This window comes from Gopherus evgoodei, chromosome 6 (assembly GCF_007399415.2).
Source record: "Gopherus evgoodei ecotype Sinaloan lineage chromosome 6, rGopEvg1_v1.p, whole genome shotgun sequence".
Lineage (NCBI taxonomy): Eukaryota > Metazoa > Chordata > Testudines > Testudinidae > Gopherus > Gopherus evgoodei.
The window spans coordinates 105,500,236-105,520,862 of NC_044327.1; the positions used below are offsets into that span (position 1 = coordinate 105,500,236).

Below are 20,627 nucleotides of genomic sequence, written 5' to 3' on the forward strand. Positions count from 1 at the left end.
TGGCATATTACCCTATCAGAAGTCAAGGGCACAGCACCACTTAGAATTTGGCCTTGGAGCTGATTTGAAAGATAATACAATGATAAATAATCTAATCTATTGTTTTAACTGCATATGCAACATCAACGGTTTCATTTCAGGAAACTAAGATGCAATAGTAATGGTTTATTTTTGGGTTTTTCCAGATGAAGGTCTGGTTCACCACTGCAGTCATTTGCACCTGTGTTGTATACAATGCTACCATTCTGAGTTAGTAATATTTTATACTTATTTTGCACACATTTGGATGTCTACACAAGGTGCAAGGCAGCAGAGATCCAAGACCTACATATTTTATTTACCCTAATCTCAGCATATACTTTCTGCTCAAATCCTATGACTCACTCATATGTTCCAGGCCTATCTTGGGTTTACTTAAAACAGGTATTTATATCTCCATTAAGAGTAAAGAGAGACTATCAAATTGCACCCAATGTCTTGATATTGATCTGTCTTCATTTCCTTTGGAAGGTGTCTTCTTTTTCTTTTTAAAGAGCTGGATAAAATAAGGAAGAATCAAAGTCAACATTAAAACTATATTTATCAAGCCTTCCGGTATTGCATGTTTCCTCCCCGTCCTCTTAAAGCTGTGGGACAAAAAAGCCTCTGCCCATATCTGCGTTCATAAGGCATAAGTAGTATACGGTTATCATGAAGTCATATAAGATGACATGTAGAAATATGAGATAATATGGCTCAAACATGTTCCATTCAAATTCTGTGCAGTCTAAAGCTCTGGAAACCCTAAAACAAAACTGGCACTGAAGGATCTCTCATGATATGAGAATCCTCAAATGACAGAGTCACCACAGCAGCTCCTATGCTACCCCCTCTGGCAACCCTATGGCCTATGCAGGGGTTGTGACCATGGGGACCAAGTGTGGCGTCACATCCCTCCACAGGGATCCTTCAGGCTGCTCCTAACTTACCTTGGGGTACTAGCAGAGCACAGAGATGCCCCTGGTTTCAGCTCTCTGTTGGAAAGGTAGCATTTGAAGAGCAGCTTGCAATAACAGTAGTGAATGAAAAGGAATAAAAAGAATTTGGATGCTATGAAAGCATAAACAGCAAAATAAACTACAATGTAAGTTATTTTTCTCTTCCTATCTTATGTGTACATTTCTGATTTTAGGCAAGCTATACAGCAGATCAAAGTATTTTAAATTTTGTTCAAAGGTTGCTACGTGCCACATCCCACCCTAGAAGTGGCTATACTTAAGTACTGGGCAACAAAATTCCCATAACATGAGCCAAATATGGCCCTCCATTGAACCTGTACAACCTTACCATTTTCAGACAGAATCTGTTTGAAATAGAGGAATAGCACTAAAAATGCTAGAATCCATCAGAATCTTATCTAAACAATGGTTTCCACCAAACCATTGTGAATTTTCCATAGATCAGGGGTAGGGGCCAGCTTTAAGCGGATTCACCCGATTCCCTGGAATTGGGCCCCGTGCCCCCACTCCGGGGGTCTTCGGCTGCATTTCGGCAGCGGGAGGTCCTTTGGTGCCGTGGAAAACCTGGAGCAGATGCCCTGCTGCCGAGTAATCTAATCGGGCCCTGTGGGTCATAAAGCCGGCCATGATCAGAGGTCTCAAAGTCCCAACTCGTGGGCCACCTGCAGCATGAGAACCTCCCCACTGTGCCCCACAGAAACTTTTAAAAAAGTTTTCATCCAGCCCTCATGGCTGCCAGCTGGGATGGGGGGAGGTGAGCGGGCAGGAGAGCTTCACATATCCGTCCCCCCAACGTTACTCCATTCTGCTGCTCCTGGGACCCTCCCAGGAGCTGCACTCAGCAATGTGTCATTCACCTCCGGCAGCTCTGTTGCCTGCAGAGAGACCCATGCAGCCAGGCTTCCGGCTGTCTGCTGCAGGTGCCGCCCCCCACAGCTCCCATTGGCTCAGGGAGAGGGACAGAAATAGGATCACTAGTTGCGGGGCAGAGTCAGCATCATTAGTTGCCAGACAGAGTCAACCATGGAGGCAGCATCACTAGTTACCAGGCAGTCAGCCAGGACACCATGAGGCCAAGGGAGTGAGGGAAAAGGGTGGGAAACGGGCTTGGAAGTGGTTTGAACACCATCTTTAGTGACATTATTGGGCTACCGGGAGGATCTGAGGACTGGCACTGGCCCTAAGGTAAATTGAGTTAGAGATCCTCTGACATAGATTGTTGGACAAACTGGCCAGAAGCAGCATCTGGTATCACTAGAAGGCACCAAAAGTGTGAGGAACCTCTTGATAACCTTTCCTCTTTCCCTTGACCTGTGCTAGACCCTTGCCATAAGAAACTGGAAAAACAGCTGAGTCAGCCACTCCACAAGTATCATGGGAAAAGCTGGGTTCACCTACTTGAAATCAAACAAGAGGCTGAAAAATGACTCAGATGAATATCAGAAATTTGGCTGCAATTTGACTGAATGCCTACTCAACCCCAAATTTCAGTAAAGTCCTAAAACAAACATGAAATCCACTGAATTATGTCATTTTATTTTTCTTGAAAAGAATTTGAGATTTGTTCCTGAATAAGTATTAAAGTGAATCGTGCCTGCTTTGAAGTTAATGGGTACCTGGCATTAGGCGTTAACATAGTTTCAGTTTCCTTCCCCTACCCCCATTTTCTGCTGACTGGGCCCTGGCTTGAATAATTTATCACCATTCAATATCCAGTCAGAGTTTACTTTCAGACATGAGATGCATCTGAGGTCAGGTCTACACTATTGCCTAGTCAATATAATGTATATCGCTGAGGGGTGTGAAAAAGCCTCCCCTCCCCACAAGTAACGCAAGTTTTGCATTGTCCATGCCAGTGCTATGTTGGGGGGAGACTGTCTCTCGCCAACATAACTTCCGCTTCTTGCCAAGGTGGAGTAATTATGCAATGGGAGAGCGCTCTCTTGTCAGCATAACGCATCTTCACCAGATGTGCTACAGCAGCCCAGTTGCATCAGTGCAGCTGCACCAATGTAGTGCTGTGGTATCAGGCCTGTCCTGACATGGATACTTTACAGTGAGCTCCTTCCTAAATAGGAGAGAAATTGTTACAACGGCTACCACTCTGAAACATTTTACAATGATGTAATGGTAGAGGAGAACCTAACAGTACTTCTGAAATGGCTTTGGAAATAGTGAACACTACCAGGGTCTGATCTTTACGCACTTAACTGAAGGCTCCTTCTGTGGAACTCAGTCACGGTTAAACTGATGCTCAGTTAAGATGAAACATAACTGGCAAAGACAGATGATATAATGGTGTTGGTAACAGGTTGTCTGTTTTTTGTTTTTTAAACCTGACTGGTTTTATCTAAGTGTAAATCAACATTCAGAGCAACGGTACCGTAACAAATCCTTGGCCAGCTTGGACCACTACACTGCACATCATGGCCACTCAAACTCTGTGGAAGCAGTAGAGATAGAATCCAAAGTCTTCTGCCCCATAAGCACAGGCTCCACTCACTTGAGTTACAGAAGTCTTATTACTAGAGGGCTGTGCACAGACCTTCACCGGACATTGATGCCTGGAGAATGTTTGGACATCAATGATAAAAACCTCTATTTCAAATTGGACAACACTCATCACATTTTGCAACACAGGAAACACTCTCTATTCCAAGTTTGCTAATTCATTCATGATGCTGAGCTGAAGGACACTTTTCCCTAATATGTGTATAGCTTTGAGGAAACTGTTCACGTTGCCGGTCACAGTTGTGAGTGGTAAGTGCAGCTTTTCAAAGCTCAGACTCATTAAAACATATCTTGGATAGACAATGGCCAACTAGAGAGTGACATCAGTTGTTATTTTATTGCCTGAAAATGTCTTTGGATCTCTTGGACACTGTGCTTCAGTTCGCAAGGGCAAAGGAGAGAAAAGCCACCTTTGGAACTAAAGGACTAGAATTAACATTCTAAGGCTGTCACCTACTGTAACTCTATTTGATGTTTGTGCACAGGCTCAATTTCTTGATGTTAGCACATTTCAATTATTCCTAAAATTAAAAAGTTTCTATAAGCTTAGAGGAAACCATTTTTTTGTTTGCTTATATATGGCATGAATAAATACAGATTTACAGATCCTAGCATACAAATTTATCATCTTATAAGACAGGGATAAATCATGCATCAAAGTCATGAAATGGGCTATAAATGCAATAATAAATAAGGTATTCAAAATTATAACAAATGGAGGGGCAGAGGGGTGCCAAAGACACTCCTTGCCTGGGGTACCATTTGGTCTAGGGCCAACCCTGCCTAGGACTGTTGGAAGTCTACATAAAACTGAATCAGACATTTAATTTGTCACTGATGCAGGTTTAAGTATGCTTGTCTTGAATCTCAGACCAGTGTAAATTTTTGAGAGAAAGTTCTACACTTGGAGTAAGTTGTTGGGGTTAGGGGTTGGTTTGTTTGTTTAAACAAGTGGCAGCTGTTTGAAGATGTTCAGAGGCTGGAATTTGAAAATGAGCCCTGGAAGTTGAACTTGTGGTCAAAGTGAAGGTGAGGAACTGAAAAAAATAAGCTAGGTACAATTTACCACACGGCTATTATCATCACATGATACGTGGGGGTATAACCACTACCAAAGATATGAATGTTTGTTACTGAGGGCATCTTTTGTACAATACTGTAGAGCAAAACAACTTTTAAAGGTTACTCAATGCATTTTCCATTAGGATAAAGAAAGTATTTCACATTCAAATGACTTTTTGGAGAAACAGAAGGATGGGCTAGGCGATTTTTGCTTCTGTTCACTTTTTGTGAATAGCTGACTTATCAGCCTTGTACAGGTGCATTTTTGCTGACTATCTTTTTCCATTTCCTTGGCACAGGAACAGAAAAGCAAAATAGCATATGTTTTATTGTGTAAGGCCTGACGGAAAACAGAGAACTTTCTGTTCTTCAGAATGTCTCAACCAGGACCTCCAAGCTTTCAAAAAAATAAAATAATTCTTTTTGAGAGGGTCTCTTTTTTTCTTTTTTTTTTTCCTTTTTTTTTTTTTAAGTCTCAGGAGCACATAATGCCAACTGTGGCATTACTTGAAAATGAACATAAGTAGCAAATACTGTTTGAATAACTGTCCCTTAACTTATCACAAAGGTGGGACTAGAAATAGATTAGGGGCCCCATCCTGTAAATCTGCAAATTGGTCTGACTCACTTGAGCTGTCTTGTTCTAGTAATGCTGTATTTATTTGATATATGGTATGCTGAAGAACCTATGCAATGGGAGGCACTGTACATATAACATCATGCTACATTAGAACCTCAGAGTTATGAGCACCTCAGGAACAGAGGTTGTTCATAACTCTGAACAAAACATTATCGTTCTTTCAGAAGTTTACAACTGAACATTGACTTATTAGAGCTTTGAAAATTTACTATGCAAAAGAAAAATTCTGCTTTCCCTTTCTTTTAGTAGTTTATGTTTAACACAGTACTGTATGGTATTTGATTTTTTATTTTTTCTTGGGGTGCAGGGGGAAGGAAGGGATGTCTGTGCTGCTGCCTGAATGTGTACTTCCGATTCCAAGTGAGGTGTGTGGTTAACTGGTCAGTTTGTAACTCTGAGGTTCTACTGTATTCCCATGCATTAATGTATAAAACGAGCTGAGTGTTGGGACACAAAGAGGAACAAAAGGCTTAACGGGCACCATCTCCATTTCTGATCCTGTGGAAGCTCTGCTGCATTAACTACAAGGGGTTCTGCAGGGCTTTTGGCAGGTGGGAAGCAAAATGGGAAGCAAAATGGGGAGCAAAATGGGGCTGGTCATCCAGAGCACATCATTCCCTTCCAGACCTGCAGAACTGCCAGCAGAATTTTTCCTCAGATTGCACATTATTACCACAGTTTTTGGCCATTCCCCCTCCCAGTAGCCCAAGGAATGGGTGAGTAGCAGCAAAATACATGCTAGGAAGGCTCAAAGAGGAGTTGTACTGTTAGGGTGTAGGGAACCTTAGTCTCTCTGTGCTGCTATATCCCTCCACACAGTTAGCCCTCCCCACTATGCAGATCCTGAGACATTCATTTAACTGAAAGGCCACATGCCCCTTTTCCAAAAGGGAATAGGCTGTTTGGTAACTCCACACATTTAAACTGTGCAGGTAATTTCCTGATCCTTGACAGTAGGAATCGTCCAGACTCTAATGATCATAGGTTAATTGAATATGAAACAAACACAAAATAAGCAAAAATGTAAGCAAAAGTCCTTTTGCAGAAGGGACATGGGCAGTATCTCCTTTTCACCCTTGTTGTGACCCCAAAAGACAGAATTTAGCCCTTAATAAGGCAAGTAAAAGCCAACATAGATCAGTACGGATGGAGAGTAATGAGGCAGGATAAGATCTATGCCACTAAAACAAAGTTCAAAGGGTAAATGGGGCAACAAAGACTAATGTTAACTTGCAAAGAACATTTCAGCTCACCCTAGAGCTTTCCTATTTATATGTGCAGATTAAAAATGAAAACTGATAAACTAAAAAGAATTGCAAGTACCTAGACAAGAGCCGCGCCGATATTAAACATCAACACTGCCTGTTCTTGAATGACAGAAGATGGAGAATTACTTACATGTCAATAGTTTTGGACTAGACTGTATCTAGTCCTATGTGGTCATAAAGGGAAGGGTACATAGTCTTCAGACTCCAGCATTCCTGCATGGAATTTAGAGGAGGCTGCAAAAAGGTTTCCAGTACAGGTCCTCTATTTTCAGTCTCAGAATATAGACACCAGAACAGCTGATATTTCCCAGACTTGGTATCTGCTTGAGAGTTGTTAAAAAAAATCTTTTTTTTAAATAAAGCAAAATAGTTCAGCAGTTGGGATTATAAAGGAGAAAGACAAATAGTTTCCCCTATTACCCAAAAAATATGATTTAATTCTGAATTCTTCCTTACCTCCCTCATGTTCCCTGCCTAGAGGCACAGGTTAAAATTAATAGAAAGCTAAAAACAACCAACTTCGTAAGTTTCACTCCCTTATGACGCCCTTGAATTGACTTTTTTAAAAGTTCTGTCAGACACCAAACCCTGCAGAATAAGATGTAAAAGAAATAAAGTTGGTCCCCATGAGATTTAAAGTAGCAGCATCAAATGTTTCTGCTGAATGGAGCTAAAGAACAGGAATCTAGCAGTTTGTGATGTTCTAGATTTAAACATTTAGCAGTTATATATTCCCACTTTCAACAATACTAGAGATTTCCTTCATTGTCAGTGTATTTCAGCCTTAAATACTATGGACCAGACAGTACAAAAAAGAAAGATTAATGCCATTTTACAGATAAGTTATTTTAACTTTAGTAAGTGATCTAATGTACTGGAGACTACTGTGCATATTTATGATTTGTCTCAGCTTTGCAAATCAGTGAAAAAAATATAAGGCAAAGACAATTTCATTTCTTCTTCTGGAACAGAATGGTAAACAGTGCCACCTACTGTTTGTCAGTTTTTCTTAATTCCTTATGAAATGCCAGTTGTAAAGACAGCAGAGGAGCTCAGCTATTTAGGAGAGCCTGGGAGTAGAGCCATGACTGCTCTGGATTGAGAGGAGCCAGCTGAGGTGGTTCTGGCACCTGATAAGGATGTCCCCTGGGAGGTTTCCTTTGGAACTCTACTGGGCACATCCCACTGGGAGGAGATCCTGAGGCTGGCCTGGGAATGCTGGGGAATCCCCCAAAAGAAGCTGAAATCTGTTGCAGAGGAAAGGGAGGTCTGGTTCTTCCTACTCTCCATGCTGCGGCCACAACCCTCACCAGTAAAAGTGGCATAAAGGAAAAAGACAGACAATGACAAGGGCTGTGGTGGATTCTCCATCACTGACAATTGTAAAATTAAGATTGGATGTTTTTCTAAAATATATGCTCTCGGACAGGGATTGGCAATCTTTGACATGCCTGGGCCCATGCTGCTTCCCGCAGCCCCCATTGGCCTGGAAGGGCGAACTGCGGACAGTGGGAGCTGCGACTGGCAGAACCTGCGGACGCTGCAGGTAAACAAACTGTCCCAGTCCGCTAGCGGCTTTCCCCGACGGGCCACATGCCAAAGGTTGCCAATCCCTGCTCTAGGAATTAATTTGGGGAAGTTCTATGGCTGGTCTTATACCAGAGGTCAGACTAGAGGATCACAATGGTCATTCTGGCCTGGGAAACTATGAAACCTGTGGACTCAACTCTGTAAAAAGGAAGTACTTAACAATAAAAAGTAAACCAGAATTTATGTAGTCTTATGCAAATTATTCGAGGATAAATCAATTACTTGAAAAGAAACCTACCCGCTTACTAAACTTCTAACTCTTCCCCTGAAGTCATAGCTAAAACAATGCTTTAGCATTAGAAAAGATTTTACAAGATGACGTTACAGCGTGTTATCAGAAAACTTGTGCGAAAACTACTATCAAGTTTTATAAGTACTTCAATTGTGTTGCGACTGCCTCTTCCAAGGAGTTTACAGTCTACATGGACAACGCTGTTCTACTGCCCATTAAGTTTGCATGAGGAAATCTCAGTTTGTTGAAACACAGAATCCAGGTCATTTTTGGGGCTCTATTTAAAAAAATCAAGGTACCTTACTTCAAATACAAGTATACAAAAGGCATTAAGTTATTCTATATGTTTATTTTCAATGTACAGCACCACATATTTTGGTGAGTGTGTGACAATAAGCCCCACAAGAAATCACAGAATACATTTTCTTGTTTACAGTCTCTCTCTCTCTCACACACATACACACCCCCCTTGAATAAGCATGAAGAACCATTCCATCAGAAGTCAAATGAAATGTGATGTGAAGCCCAGACATTTAAACAGAGCCTTTGGTAGCCTAATTTACAATTGCTCTGGCCTGTTTAGCAGAAACTGAACTAACTGAAGCAGAATTTCATCATTAAAACCTTTTACGTTATTGCCTTCCACAGCTTCATATAAGGGCTTACTTTCTGTTCCCCAACAGATATTCTTCCGAGGGTTATTTTGATCAGCTTGTACAGTTAGTGCTAAGGTATTCAGCTGATAACAAAAGAAAGCAAAGTATTTTCCATCAGTGATCACAGCCTGCGATACAAAGGGACGGGTCACATCTGCCTCACACCAGAATCCTGTAAATGAAATTACACCCTAGTTACACAAGGCATAAGTAATATTCATATTAGCACAGGGCTTGAAATACAGACAGAGTTACAAGCCTAAACGGCTTATCCTCAAGGAACAAGGTAGTTTTAGATTGTTCAGTCATAACATTTTACATAATAATCTAAAGACATCCTCACCTCACCTCACCCCCAAGAAAAGTTGTGTGTCATACACCTTAAGGACCACTTTCAAAATTACGCTAACGTATATGTTCACAAATCTGAACACAAAACTAACCTTTTCAATGCACATGGATTCTCATGGAACCGAGTCTGAACGCAAAGGTTACCCATCTTGCACAAAACTGCATGTTTAAAATTAGATACAATATACAGCACCATACATTTGGTGTGTCCTGCAGACTATTTTTGGGGGGAGGGAATCAGATCTTTGGCAGCCCAGCACCTTCTATTTAGAGGATAACGGAATTTTCCATAAATCCTCTTTTGGTTAAGTGACTTTGTCAATAAGGGAATGCACTTTTTCATTACGACAATTCAAGAATATGTTCTGTTAATTCAAGTTCAATACACCATTACTGTTGAATATTAAATAAAATGGTTAGAGACACAAGCTAAATCTTTTATTGGGACAAACAAAATGGTTCTCCTTTTATACTATATCATGTTGTGCATGCACAATAGCATATGCAGAGAACTGTACCTGCAGCACAAATATTGAATACATATGCTTCCTTAATCAATGCTCACTACTAAAATTATAAAATAACCCAGTAGAGTCAGAGAATGAAAACAAATGTTACTGTCTTATATATCAATGTCACTAAAATTCTAGTGACTTGTAAAGATGAGACCCTCAATTTCAGTGTTACAGGTACACCACAAAAAAAAATAAGATTGGGATCACATGTGATTAGCATATACTATTACACATGCACAATTTGAAGCAAAACCATCTTCTTACTGTTTTATACAGATGTATTAATTAGGGGATTTGTATCACTGTGACCTAAATATGGTGTCATTACTTCAGAAATTGCTTCCACTACCAGAAGCTAGCTATTAGCTCACAGCATCTATAGCTAAGTGAATTAAGTTCTCTTGATCCATCTCTTCTTTCCAGTTGAGGTCTCATTTAATATTTATACATTCTTTATGGAATGAGAATTGTACAGATTGTGAATATGGGTGTTTGCTCAAATATACACAGTATCTCTTTCTCAACAATTAGTTTTTTTATTATTTTGATCACATACAAGTAGTACAATACTAATGATCAATATGTGGGTCTACTTTTTGTAATCTGTCTTGGATTAAAAAAAATCTCTAGTCTCTGATATTATGCAAGTACATTTGGCATTATTTCTTTAGATATAAACTGTTAGAATTTAGCACAGGACATATCTGAAAGGCCAAGTGCTAGAGCAAGAACATTACATTTCGTGTGCCTGTAATGTTTACTAGTTCAGGATAAAACCATTAGCTTGATCCTCATAGCAACTGTTCATCTTTTGTGTTTCATTATAATGTACAATACAAGCTCATGAGGCTGCTTTCAAAAACAGTTCATCTTATTGCATAGTAAACTGGCTTATAATCAAATTCCACCTTCCATGAAGATTTGTGTAAGAGAAATTTGATTTATATGCACCCAACATGGAGTAGAATTTAACTGCCAAAATTCCACTGTAACACCCCATTTTTTGGAATACTGATTTCAACTGCTTACTATCATATACCACAGCCAAAAAACTCTAGTGTATAGACTATATATTTTAACCTAAAAAATACCAAAAATAATTTTACACATACAATTACAAGATTAATAAGTGCCATTTAATATTCTATATATTTCATAATTTTTGCTGATTCAGATAGCAAGACTGGAGTTGTTCACCAATACTAATATAGGATAGACTGGTACCAAAAGGTAAACTGCAAAAGCAGCTTGATTAAATTATGGAAAACACTCAGCCAGTTTTAACTTTAAGAGATATATACAGGTACCCAAAGAAATATGAAAATTAAGCATTTGAAATGTCAGGCTTTCCAAAGTGAGTTTGTCTAGGTCAGCGGTTCTCAAACTTCATTGCACCATGACCCCCTTCTGACAACAAAAATTACTATATGACCCCAGGAGGGGGCATTGAAGCCTGAGCCCAGCTGAGCCCTGCTACTCCAGGTGGTGGTGGTGAGGGGGTAGCCAGGGGGTTAAACTCAAAGCCCAAAGGCTTCAGCCCCATGCAGGGGGCCTGTAACCTGATCCCTGACACCCAGATCGTCAGGCTTGGGCTTCCGCCCCAGCAAGTTTAAGCCAGTCCTGGTAACCCCATTAAAATGGGATCGTGATGCACTTTAGGGTCCTGACCCACAGTTTTGAGAACCCCTGATCTGGTTGAGGTAGCTTTGTAATTTCAAGCACTTTTAAGAGTCAGACTGATCACACCATATTTACTCTTCAGTTCTAACCTATTATGCATTAAACAAAGTTTTTTTCTTTAGAAGCATGATAGATTAGCAACGGGAAAGGCCCTCTATTTAAAAAGTAACTCAGATACATTTCATAGCTCTACTAGGCTGCCTTTTTTTTAAATAGTATTAACTCTGCATCAGTACTTGGTTTAATTAAACCAAAGCTGAAGTACCTATTTCCCATCAAGACACCTCTCCCTAATGCTCTTACAGTCATTTTATTGACTTCAGTTTCACAGATGATAACACATGGCAGGGACCAATGAGGATAGAAATATCTGGATTTTTCTTATAAGTGGTCACAACTTTATTAGATTCCATAACAGTACAACTTGGCTTGGCAGCAATGAAAATGAGAAAAATAATAGATGCTCTCTCTATCTGGGCTTTGCATACGGAGGAGGGCTAGCTGAGTAGTTTGAGTATTGGCCTGCTAAACCCAGGGTTGTGAGTTCAATCCTTGAGAGGGCCATTCAGGGATCAGAGCATCATTCAGTCCCAGGGTACCACCTTGCCCGTTTAAGACCAAGGCCTTTAAAAGCCTTTGGTTCAAGTCAGAGGAACCACCTATTTTAAATCCATGAGCTGGTTGACACGATTAAGCAAGTTGGTTATTATTTGCTACTGCCATTTTAATTACTCCTAGAACACTATTTATCTCAAAACATAAGATTTAATGCTTTAGACATTTTATAATGCCAACTACTGATCTGCAAATATTTGGTTTGATGTATATTACTCCTTTTAACTCTCTTGATCAAGACAGGGTTAAACAAAAATTAAGGAAGTCAGAGGACTGAGATCCAACATTGCATTTTTTCTTTACTGCTCCCTTTTTCTATGATTTTTTTTAAAAAATCCAGTCAAACTAATCTTAGTTTGACAGGCCCCAATATACAGAGTTTAATTGGCTCGTTTAAGTTTCAATAATGAAATTAAAACATGTTCTATACAGAAAGAAAACCACATAAAACAAACACACAAATGGAAGATAAAAGGAAAGGGAGAAAAAAGTCTGTCTTACATCTATAAATGGCTACCAATCAAGCTATACGTTTTGCCTCACCTTGATACATAGCTTGTGCTGCGGTCCAAGCAAAGAGGCTTGCAATACCATTAGCTCGATAAGTTACTTCAATTTGATCAGCAAGGTTTGCTTTTAATAATCGCTCCCTTTTCAGTTTATCAGGAATCAAATGAAATTGCGTATGACCATAGCTGCATGGATCTGCCACTTTTGATCCTGAGTTCACAAAAAGGAGAAAAGTTAAAAGCCACTTTAAAAATCAACTGTTATAGGTAGCATCAGAGGTTAAGGAAAAAATAATATTTCTGTCATCTCTATTATTTAGACTTCTGCTCATCAAATTAACACATTATTTTTAAAAAAGTCAGCTTGGTTTGAAATGTTGACATTAATATTTCTTTGGCTTCATCTAGCTCAAAAGATTAAGTCTCCTTATGAACTCACTTGCTCGCTGTAACTGGAGAACACACACTGATATTAAAGTTGTTAATTTGCTAGTTCTGGTCCAGTCTTGCTCCCACTGAAATTAAAGGGGTTTTGCCTCTTTCGCCTTCATTGACTGGATGTTGTCTAAAAAGACCAGAAGGCTCCTTTTAAAGCTGACAGGAAACTGATCTTCCTGTAGCAAAAGTGGTAAGAAGCATATTTTTCTGAGCTGTAGGAGAATAATGGTGGGCTTGGCCCTAACTGTACAGGTATCTGGTTTATTATAGAGAAGCAACAGCCTCTTTATTAGTAAAGCTATCTGAGCCCCCTTGTAACCAAAAGAAAAGCAAAGAACAAAATCCTTATAAGGTCCAATGACCCATTCAGAAAACATTCTGCATACTGAATAAAATATTTTCAGATCAAGACTTCATATTTCAGAAGGAGTCATTTCAGTGTCAAATGTGTGTCACTTTATCACAATTTTAAGTGTTTTACTGACTATACACAGTCTTATTTTTTTAATTAATGTTCAGTAAAGTATAGTACCGCAGTTATAAATGCCATTAGAGAGATTTTGAAACTGGCTCCTGCAATAAGTCATTTTCAAAAAAAAAGTGTACTATTCTTTTAGTACTTCTACACAGTAACTATATTCCTATCACTAGGAAATCTTACCTATAAATATCTTGTTATCGTACTGTCTTTTGAACAGTGGAAGTTTGTCTGGTTTGTGATTAATAACAGGAACTTCTCCAGGGACTGAATACTCTAATGGTACAAACTTGAAGGAACGAGAGAGAGAGAAAGAAAATCAGTTCAGCAAGTCATAGAATGTTTTTGATCTCAGTATTATTACATAGTACATTAATATTTTGATTCTTAAGGAAGATTTGTATGAACAGCCATCTGAACACCTAAAGAATTCTCATCAAATTCAACATCCATTTTACGGTCTTGAATAAAACTTTGATCTTGTTTCGAGAGAGAAACCAACAAGATAGTATGTTTCTTGAAGAGAGCGTGAATCTCCTGCAGCAAAAGAAATATGTTGTGTAGAACAGGAAGGACTCAAGTGGTATGGCCTGAACAATTGTTGGTTAGCACCACTTCCCACTGGTAGAAGATGGCATTTCCCACATTTTGCATGGCAGGGGAGGGGGTGAGAGAGAACACGACCAAAAAAACACCAAAGCCTAACTAACAGCATTTTGTGGTGGACCTTTATCCTCACATTCAACACAACGTGGTTAGAGTATTTTGCAATTCTGTTTTTTCAAAAGCAACTAGCCAATCATTTTGGGTGCCCAATTCAAGATGCTTTGAGTAGCCCAATTTCAAGAATGCTAAGCATGCATCCTCTGAAAGGACTCAAAAGTTGAGCACCCAAGCAAAAAAGTCAATGGTCATTTTTTAAAATTTGGTGTCGTACGTTTTGTTTGGCAAGTTATAGAAAAGTCTAAATAAAACACGGAACTAAGAAACTTACAGTCATGCCACTGAATTTAGCAATGACCATATGATTGCTAGTGAGACTTCCTCCAACAGGTGGTAGCCTCAGTATACACTGATTTACTCATTCACTCACATACACACTTCCTTCTCCCATACTTAAGTTTACTCTAAAATACAAACTAGATTTATTTTTTCCAAACTCAAGTTTCTGATTGAATAATTATATCTTGATTTCCCCCTACCCTTTTTTTCTTTTCTTTTTTTTCTTTTTTTTTTGAGGGGGCAGGATGAACAAGAGAATCTTTCCCTAGTAGTAAATTCTAAGAAAGTCTTATCCAACACAATGTGTTTTGTATACAGCATTGCTGAATGCCTCACAAAAGTAGAACAGAGGTTAAGCAATGTGCTATTTATTATTTTTTTAAAAGTTCCCTAAAACGTCTCTGAAAATAGATGAAAACCCAGTATAAAGATAATCACACACATCTACAGTACTGTATGTGCTGTTATTTAATGACTGGAAGTTTATTCTGTATTTAACTAGAAATCACTCTGTCTACCTGCTATTTGCAATTACCCTACCTCATGATTTAGAAGAAGAAAGCCTTTAAAAGAAAACTTGTTAAAACCAACACAAAGAAAAAGCATTTTAAAGACTGTACAAAGCTACATCACCCACCTGTAAGGGCACCAAGTTTATCACCTTTCTGACACTAAAAACTCTGATTGTCAGGTTTAGTGTCACTCAGTTTAATCCTATCTAGCAGTCTCAACCGTGGCAAAGTGCACAATCAAATTAACAAAAACATTAAAATGGTCAAAATGCAAAGCACAACACCCTGAAGAAGCACACAGGACTAGCTGGCAGGGGCACAGAAGAAAGATGTGCATGTTTCCCCTATGTTGCCCTGTACCGTGGAAAGGTTAAGGGCGTACAATCGGTTTCATTTTCTTGAAAAGGCAGCTCAGGATTAAAAAGTTTGGTAAGCTATATGCTAACACCAGTGAATCTTCTATATTATGGCCTTCTATACCTATGGCCTGTTCAATGCTACAAAGTTAGGTTGACTTTTTTTGATATAGACAAGTGCAAAACTACACATAAATTTGTCTCCTGCAGATGTAAATACCCCATTACAGTAATGCAATGCCACTCTCCCCAAACGAAGCAGAGCCACAGTCGACTATATCTGTAAATGCAGTTCAAGTGTAGACATTACCTATGTCAACCGGCAACTGTCTCACAATTAGCCCTTGTTCTCACACCAGTGACTTCTCCAGTCACAATTTTGAACTCCACTGCCTGGGGTCATAGACACCAGAAGCCTGTTCCCACCCTTTAAGACCTGCAGCTTATTTTTGAAATGCCTTTTCTTGATTGTTCTCACCATAGTAGGCACTTACTGGCCCACTGTTGTGAGCATCCAACCATGCTGGCTCCAAGCATACAGAGATACTAGATGTACTCCTGTCTGAAGTAGGAAAAGTGTCATGGATCGCCTCAGCCTCTGGGGAGAAGAGACTGTGCAAATCCAGCTAAGGAACAGCCAAGGAAATTTAGGGTATGTCTATAATGCCCTGTGACTTAAAAACCTGTGACTTAGCTGACCCAGGCTCGTGCTAAGGGGCTGTTTAGTTGCAGTGTAGATCTTCAGGCTTGGGCTGGAATGGTCCCAGAGCACAGGCTGCAGCTTGACCCTTACCCTTAAAGTCAACACCACAATTAAACAGGCCCTTAGCCTGAGTCAGCTAGCACGGGTCAGCCATGGGTTTTTAATTGAATGTAGACAGACATCTGCGTACAGATTGTGTGGGCAAGTGGGGTGCTGAAATTGGGGCCCGACAGGTATGAGCAGCAGTAACACATGAAAGTGAAGAAATTTCAGCAGGCATATCAGAAGGTAAGGGAGGCCAACAGAAAATCTGGGACCTCTCGTATACCTATCATACGGCCTGGACTCCACCAGCACACCACACATGACTGAACACTTTGCCGGGGCCTGATGCAAAGATCTATTCAGTGCACAAAGGGAGAGAGGACTGGAGGAAAATGTAAACCTTGCAGTGACCCAGGAGCTATTTGACAATCTTCTGGAGTCAAGACACTCCCACCAGGCAAGTGCAGACGGGCCCGATTATGAAGGGGAAGACACGCATTATTCCTTATAAGCATTTTTTTTTTTTTAACCTTATTGCCCAAAACCTCCTCTCCCTCTTACCCTTCTTTCCCATTTAAAAATGGCTCCCATCTCATCTGTGCAGCTAGAGAACAAAGGTACTGACATCTGATTTTCCATTTTATTTGTAATATGTATGAAAATAAAAACGAGGAGTCCTTGTGGCACCTTGGAGACTAACAAATTTATTGGGCATAAGCTTTTGTGGGCTATAACTCCATGCATCTGATGAAGTGGGTTATAGCCCACGAAAGCTTATACCCAAATAAATCTGTTAGTCTCTAAGGTGCCACAAGGACTCCTTGTTGTTTTTGCTGATACAGACTAACACAATACCATTTTGTGAATATCCACCTACCTTTGGACAATGCATAATACACTGTGTAACTCAAACAAGAACGTAAGAATGACCATACTGGGTCAGATCATTGGTCTGATAATAGCCAGTGCCAGATATCTCAAAGGGAAAGAACAGAATGGGGCAATTTATCAAATCCAGTCCCAGAGGTTATGGGGCACTCAGAGCATGAGGTTGCATCCCTGATCATTTTGGCTACAGTCATTGATGGACCTACCCTCCATGAACTTATCTAATTATTTTTTGAACCCAGTTAAACTTTTGGCCTTTATAACATTCCCTAGCAATGAATTCCACAGGTTGATTGTGCATTGTGTGAAGTAGTACTTCCTTATATTTCTTTTAAGCCTACCACCTATTAAATTTAATTGGGTGACTCCTGGGACTCTGTGTTATCTGAAGGGTAAATAACACTTCCTTATTCATTTTTTTCCACAGCATTCATGGTTTTATAGAACTCTATCATATCTCCTGTAACTATCTATTTTCTAAGCTGAACAATCCCAGTCTTTTGAACTTCTCCTCATATGTTCCATATTCCTTCATTTTTCTTGCTCTTCTCTGTACTTTTTCCAACTCTAAATTAAACTTTTTTGAGATAGGGCAAGCAGAACCGCATACTATATTTAAGATGTGGACATACTATGGATTTATATGGATATCTATCCCTTTGATAACAGTTCTCAACATTGTTAGCTTTTTTGACTGTCCCAGCACAAAGCTGATGTTTTCAGAAAAACATCCATGATCTTTTTCTTGAGTGTTAACGGTTAATTTAGACCCCATCATATTGTACATATAGTTAGGATTATGTTTTCCAATGTGGATTACTTTGCATTTATGAACACTGAATTTCATCTGCCATTTTGCTGCCTAGACACTCAGGTTTATAGTTTTAATAGTAACTAAAATCATGGAATAAATAAGATTATTATAAGTACAATGAAACCTTTATAGAGGAAATTAAGTTTTTCTACAAAAGTTTTTCCCTGGGATATGACTGGTTGGATTTAAAACCAAACAAAAAAATGCAATGATTTTTAGTCAGACTATATTTATGTTGTGAACTGTTCAGAGCAGAGACTCTCTTACTGGGTATTTCTATCCTGTCTAGCACAGTGAAGCTACATGTTACACATGCTACATACTAAATGCTACTGTAATACAGTGCCAATTGATATTCACTTTTAGAAGTATTAAAAACAGTCATACCTCTGGAAGCTGTCTTGGCACGCGGATCTGGATTTGTGGGTTGTCATCTATCTGAAATCTCACTGGGTCGATTCTACCAGTTCGATAGCCTCGACAAACAACAGTCTCACCACGTTCCCAATAAAAGTTAACCTGTGGTTTTAAATCTGAAATGAAATGTGTTTTGTTTTTAGCCAGCCCATTTTACCCATTTACTCTTGGCGAAAACATGCAAAAGGACATCAGCCCTCAGCCCAAAAACAAAATGAAGTCAGTCAGTGATGTAATCATCACCCACAATGACCCAGGGGCATTTTACAAACTTCAGCATAATCTCTTCTTCTACTTCATGGCCTAACTTCCCACCCAGCCCCAGCCCCCGCTCCTACTCATCCCCAGTAAGCCCCCTTCACGCGACCTCCCGCCCCACCTAAGCAGGAGGTTGCGAGCAGCGGGTTGCGGCTGCCCAGCGCGGCGGTGAGGGAGATGACCAGCTGGGTGAGGAAGGGGGCCGGGACGTGCTGCTGCTCTCGGTAGAGGAAGGGTCGCTCTCGCTTGCGCTGGTAGAAATGCTCCTGCAGGAGCGCGTCGCAGGCCAGGGAACGCAACTCGCTCAGATCCGGGACCCCGGGGCCCGCCGGCTCCGCTCCCGCGGGGGGCAGCCCCGGCACGAAGACGGTCTTGGTGAAGCTCTGGTACCAGCGGTCCGCGTTCAGGGAGAAGGTCTGCGGGTAAACCACGTACTTGAGCCGCTGCAGCCGGCCGTAGAGCCGCAGCTTCTCCGCGATGGAGGGCGCCTCCTGCACCTGCTGGTAGAAATACTCCAGCCGGCGGCGCTTGGCCGACTTGCTCTTGGCCGTGTGGGAGGCGACCACGGGCGGGTAGAGCGGAGACGGAGGCTGAGGGGCCGCGGAGAGCTCGGTGTGCAGCAGCCGGCAGCTCTGCCGCACCAACCGCCACCCCTTGTGAGCCGCCATCTTGTCAGTGGGAGTGGGAGACTCGGGACTGACAGGAGATTGTACACCGGTAATTGGCTACTATTGGTCATGTGGGTACTACAATGTACCAATCCGAACGTTCCTCTGAGAAACCGGGCTCAAAGTGAAAAACAGGGCGGAGCCAGTCATTCAATCAAAGCATTTCATTTGTCTGACGCTCAAGGAAACAGTCAAAGCAGGAGGGTTCCCTTTCAAGAAAACGGTGCGGAAGAAGCAAGCCCCGCCCTACCACTATGCGCATGCTTCTTGCGGACGGGCTTGCTGTGCGTTGTCGAACCCTGGACGTGAGCCCCGTAGAGAAAGAGGACTACAGTTCCCAGCAGGCAGAGCGAGGCTGCCGGGAGCAGGGCTGGCGCAAGGTCAGCTGAGGGCGAGCGTTTAGTTACAGTGTGAGCAGTGGCGCTCTCCAGTTGTCCTGACCCGGACCCCCTGCTCCTCTTCCTACAAGGACCTCGTACCTCTAAAGGGCCCCTGAGCCCTCCCCCGATCCTGCCAGCACTGGTGGTTCCCATCCTTATACAGGCCCCTAGACCACGCTCCCAGATCCCCCTATAATTGGGGGCTCTCATCCCTCGACTGGCCCCTGAACCATGCTTCCAGATCCTGCTATCACTGGCTTTTCCCGTCCCTTTATGGAACTATGAACCACACCACCCCAATCCCGCTATAACCTGTGGCTCATATCCCTAGACTGGACCCTGAACCATACTCCCAGATCCCACTACGACCAAGGGCTCCCAGCCCTATATGGGCCCCTGGACCACAGCCCGCTCTCACGGGGGACTCTCATTCATATATGGGCCCCTGAACCACACTCCCATATCTTGCTATCACCAGAAGATCCCATCCCTATTTGGGCCTCTGAATGTTCCCATTCCACTATCACCACTTGATTCCATCTCTTTCATGGACTCTGAACCACATCCCAGATCCTAGTATGATCACTAGGGCTGGCCCTATAATGACCAAAAATGCAAACTAGTTATCACTAGTCCTTATTTGTTTGTTTCAGGAACATACTCCTCAAGTCACTATTCAGTTTACAACATTATGACAATAACACAGTATGAGAAATTTAAGGGACGTGTCTTGCATCTAATCAGTTGTCATCTCTTTCCCTTATTTAAGAAGTTTATTTCTTTTACAACTAAGCATGCATCTTTCAGTCATTGCATGTCCACTGCAGTCCAGGCCCTCAGACATTTGTGAGATGTCTGTAATTGCAGTTGAGGCATCCTTAAATGTGAACTCTAATCTGAAGATTAGATTATTTTGACAATATAAGGACCTTTGCCAGTTAAATAGATTATCCTCCATAATTTTAATGATTTACCATACGAATCTCTAGAGAGTATGTTGTGTAGGCAAAATATCAATTCAGAAAGTATCCCCAAGCTACA

General features: G+C 41.0%; 1 protein-coding gene across 1 annotated transcript; it reads right to left on the reverse strand.

Annotated features, from left to right (window-relative positions):
• Positions 1-8,630: 8,630 nt before the first annotated feature.
• On the reverse strand, positions 8,631-19,224 carry MRPS30 (mitochondrial ribosomal protein S30). Its single transcript, XM_030567291.1, has 5 exons — positions 18,660-19,224; positions 18,251-18,396; positions 13,727-13,832; positions 12,662-12,838; positions 8,631-9,129 (listed from the first exon to the last, which is right to left on the reverse strand). The coding sequence occupies exons 1-5, from the start codon at positions 19,204-19,206 to the stop codon at positions 8,861-8,863; spliced, it is 1,245 nt and encodes a 414-aa protein (XP_030423151.1). The 5' UTR covers positions 19,207-19,224; the 3' UTR covers positions 8,631-8,860.
• Between the last annotated feature and the right edge of the window lie 1,403 nt (positions 19,225-20,627).

Bases quoted from the DNA above. Each gene is read 5' to 3' on its own strand.
- MRPS30 (XM_030567291.1), bottom strand. From the start codon at position 19,206: ATGGCGGCTCACAAGGGGTGGCGGTTGGTGCGGCAGAGCTGCCGGCTG. The intron at 18,397-18,659 runs GTGGGGCGGGAG...ATTTCATTTCAG, and splicing joins GCTCGCAACCTCCTGCTTAG to ATTTAAAACCACAGGTTAAC. The intron at 12,839-13,726 runs GTAAGATTTCCT...TTGTGAACTCAG, and splicing joins CGATAACAAGATATTTATAG to GATCAAAAGTGGCAGATCCA.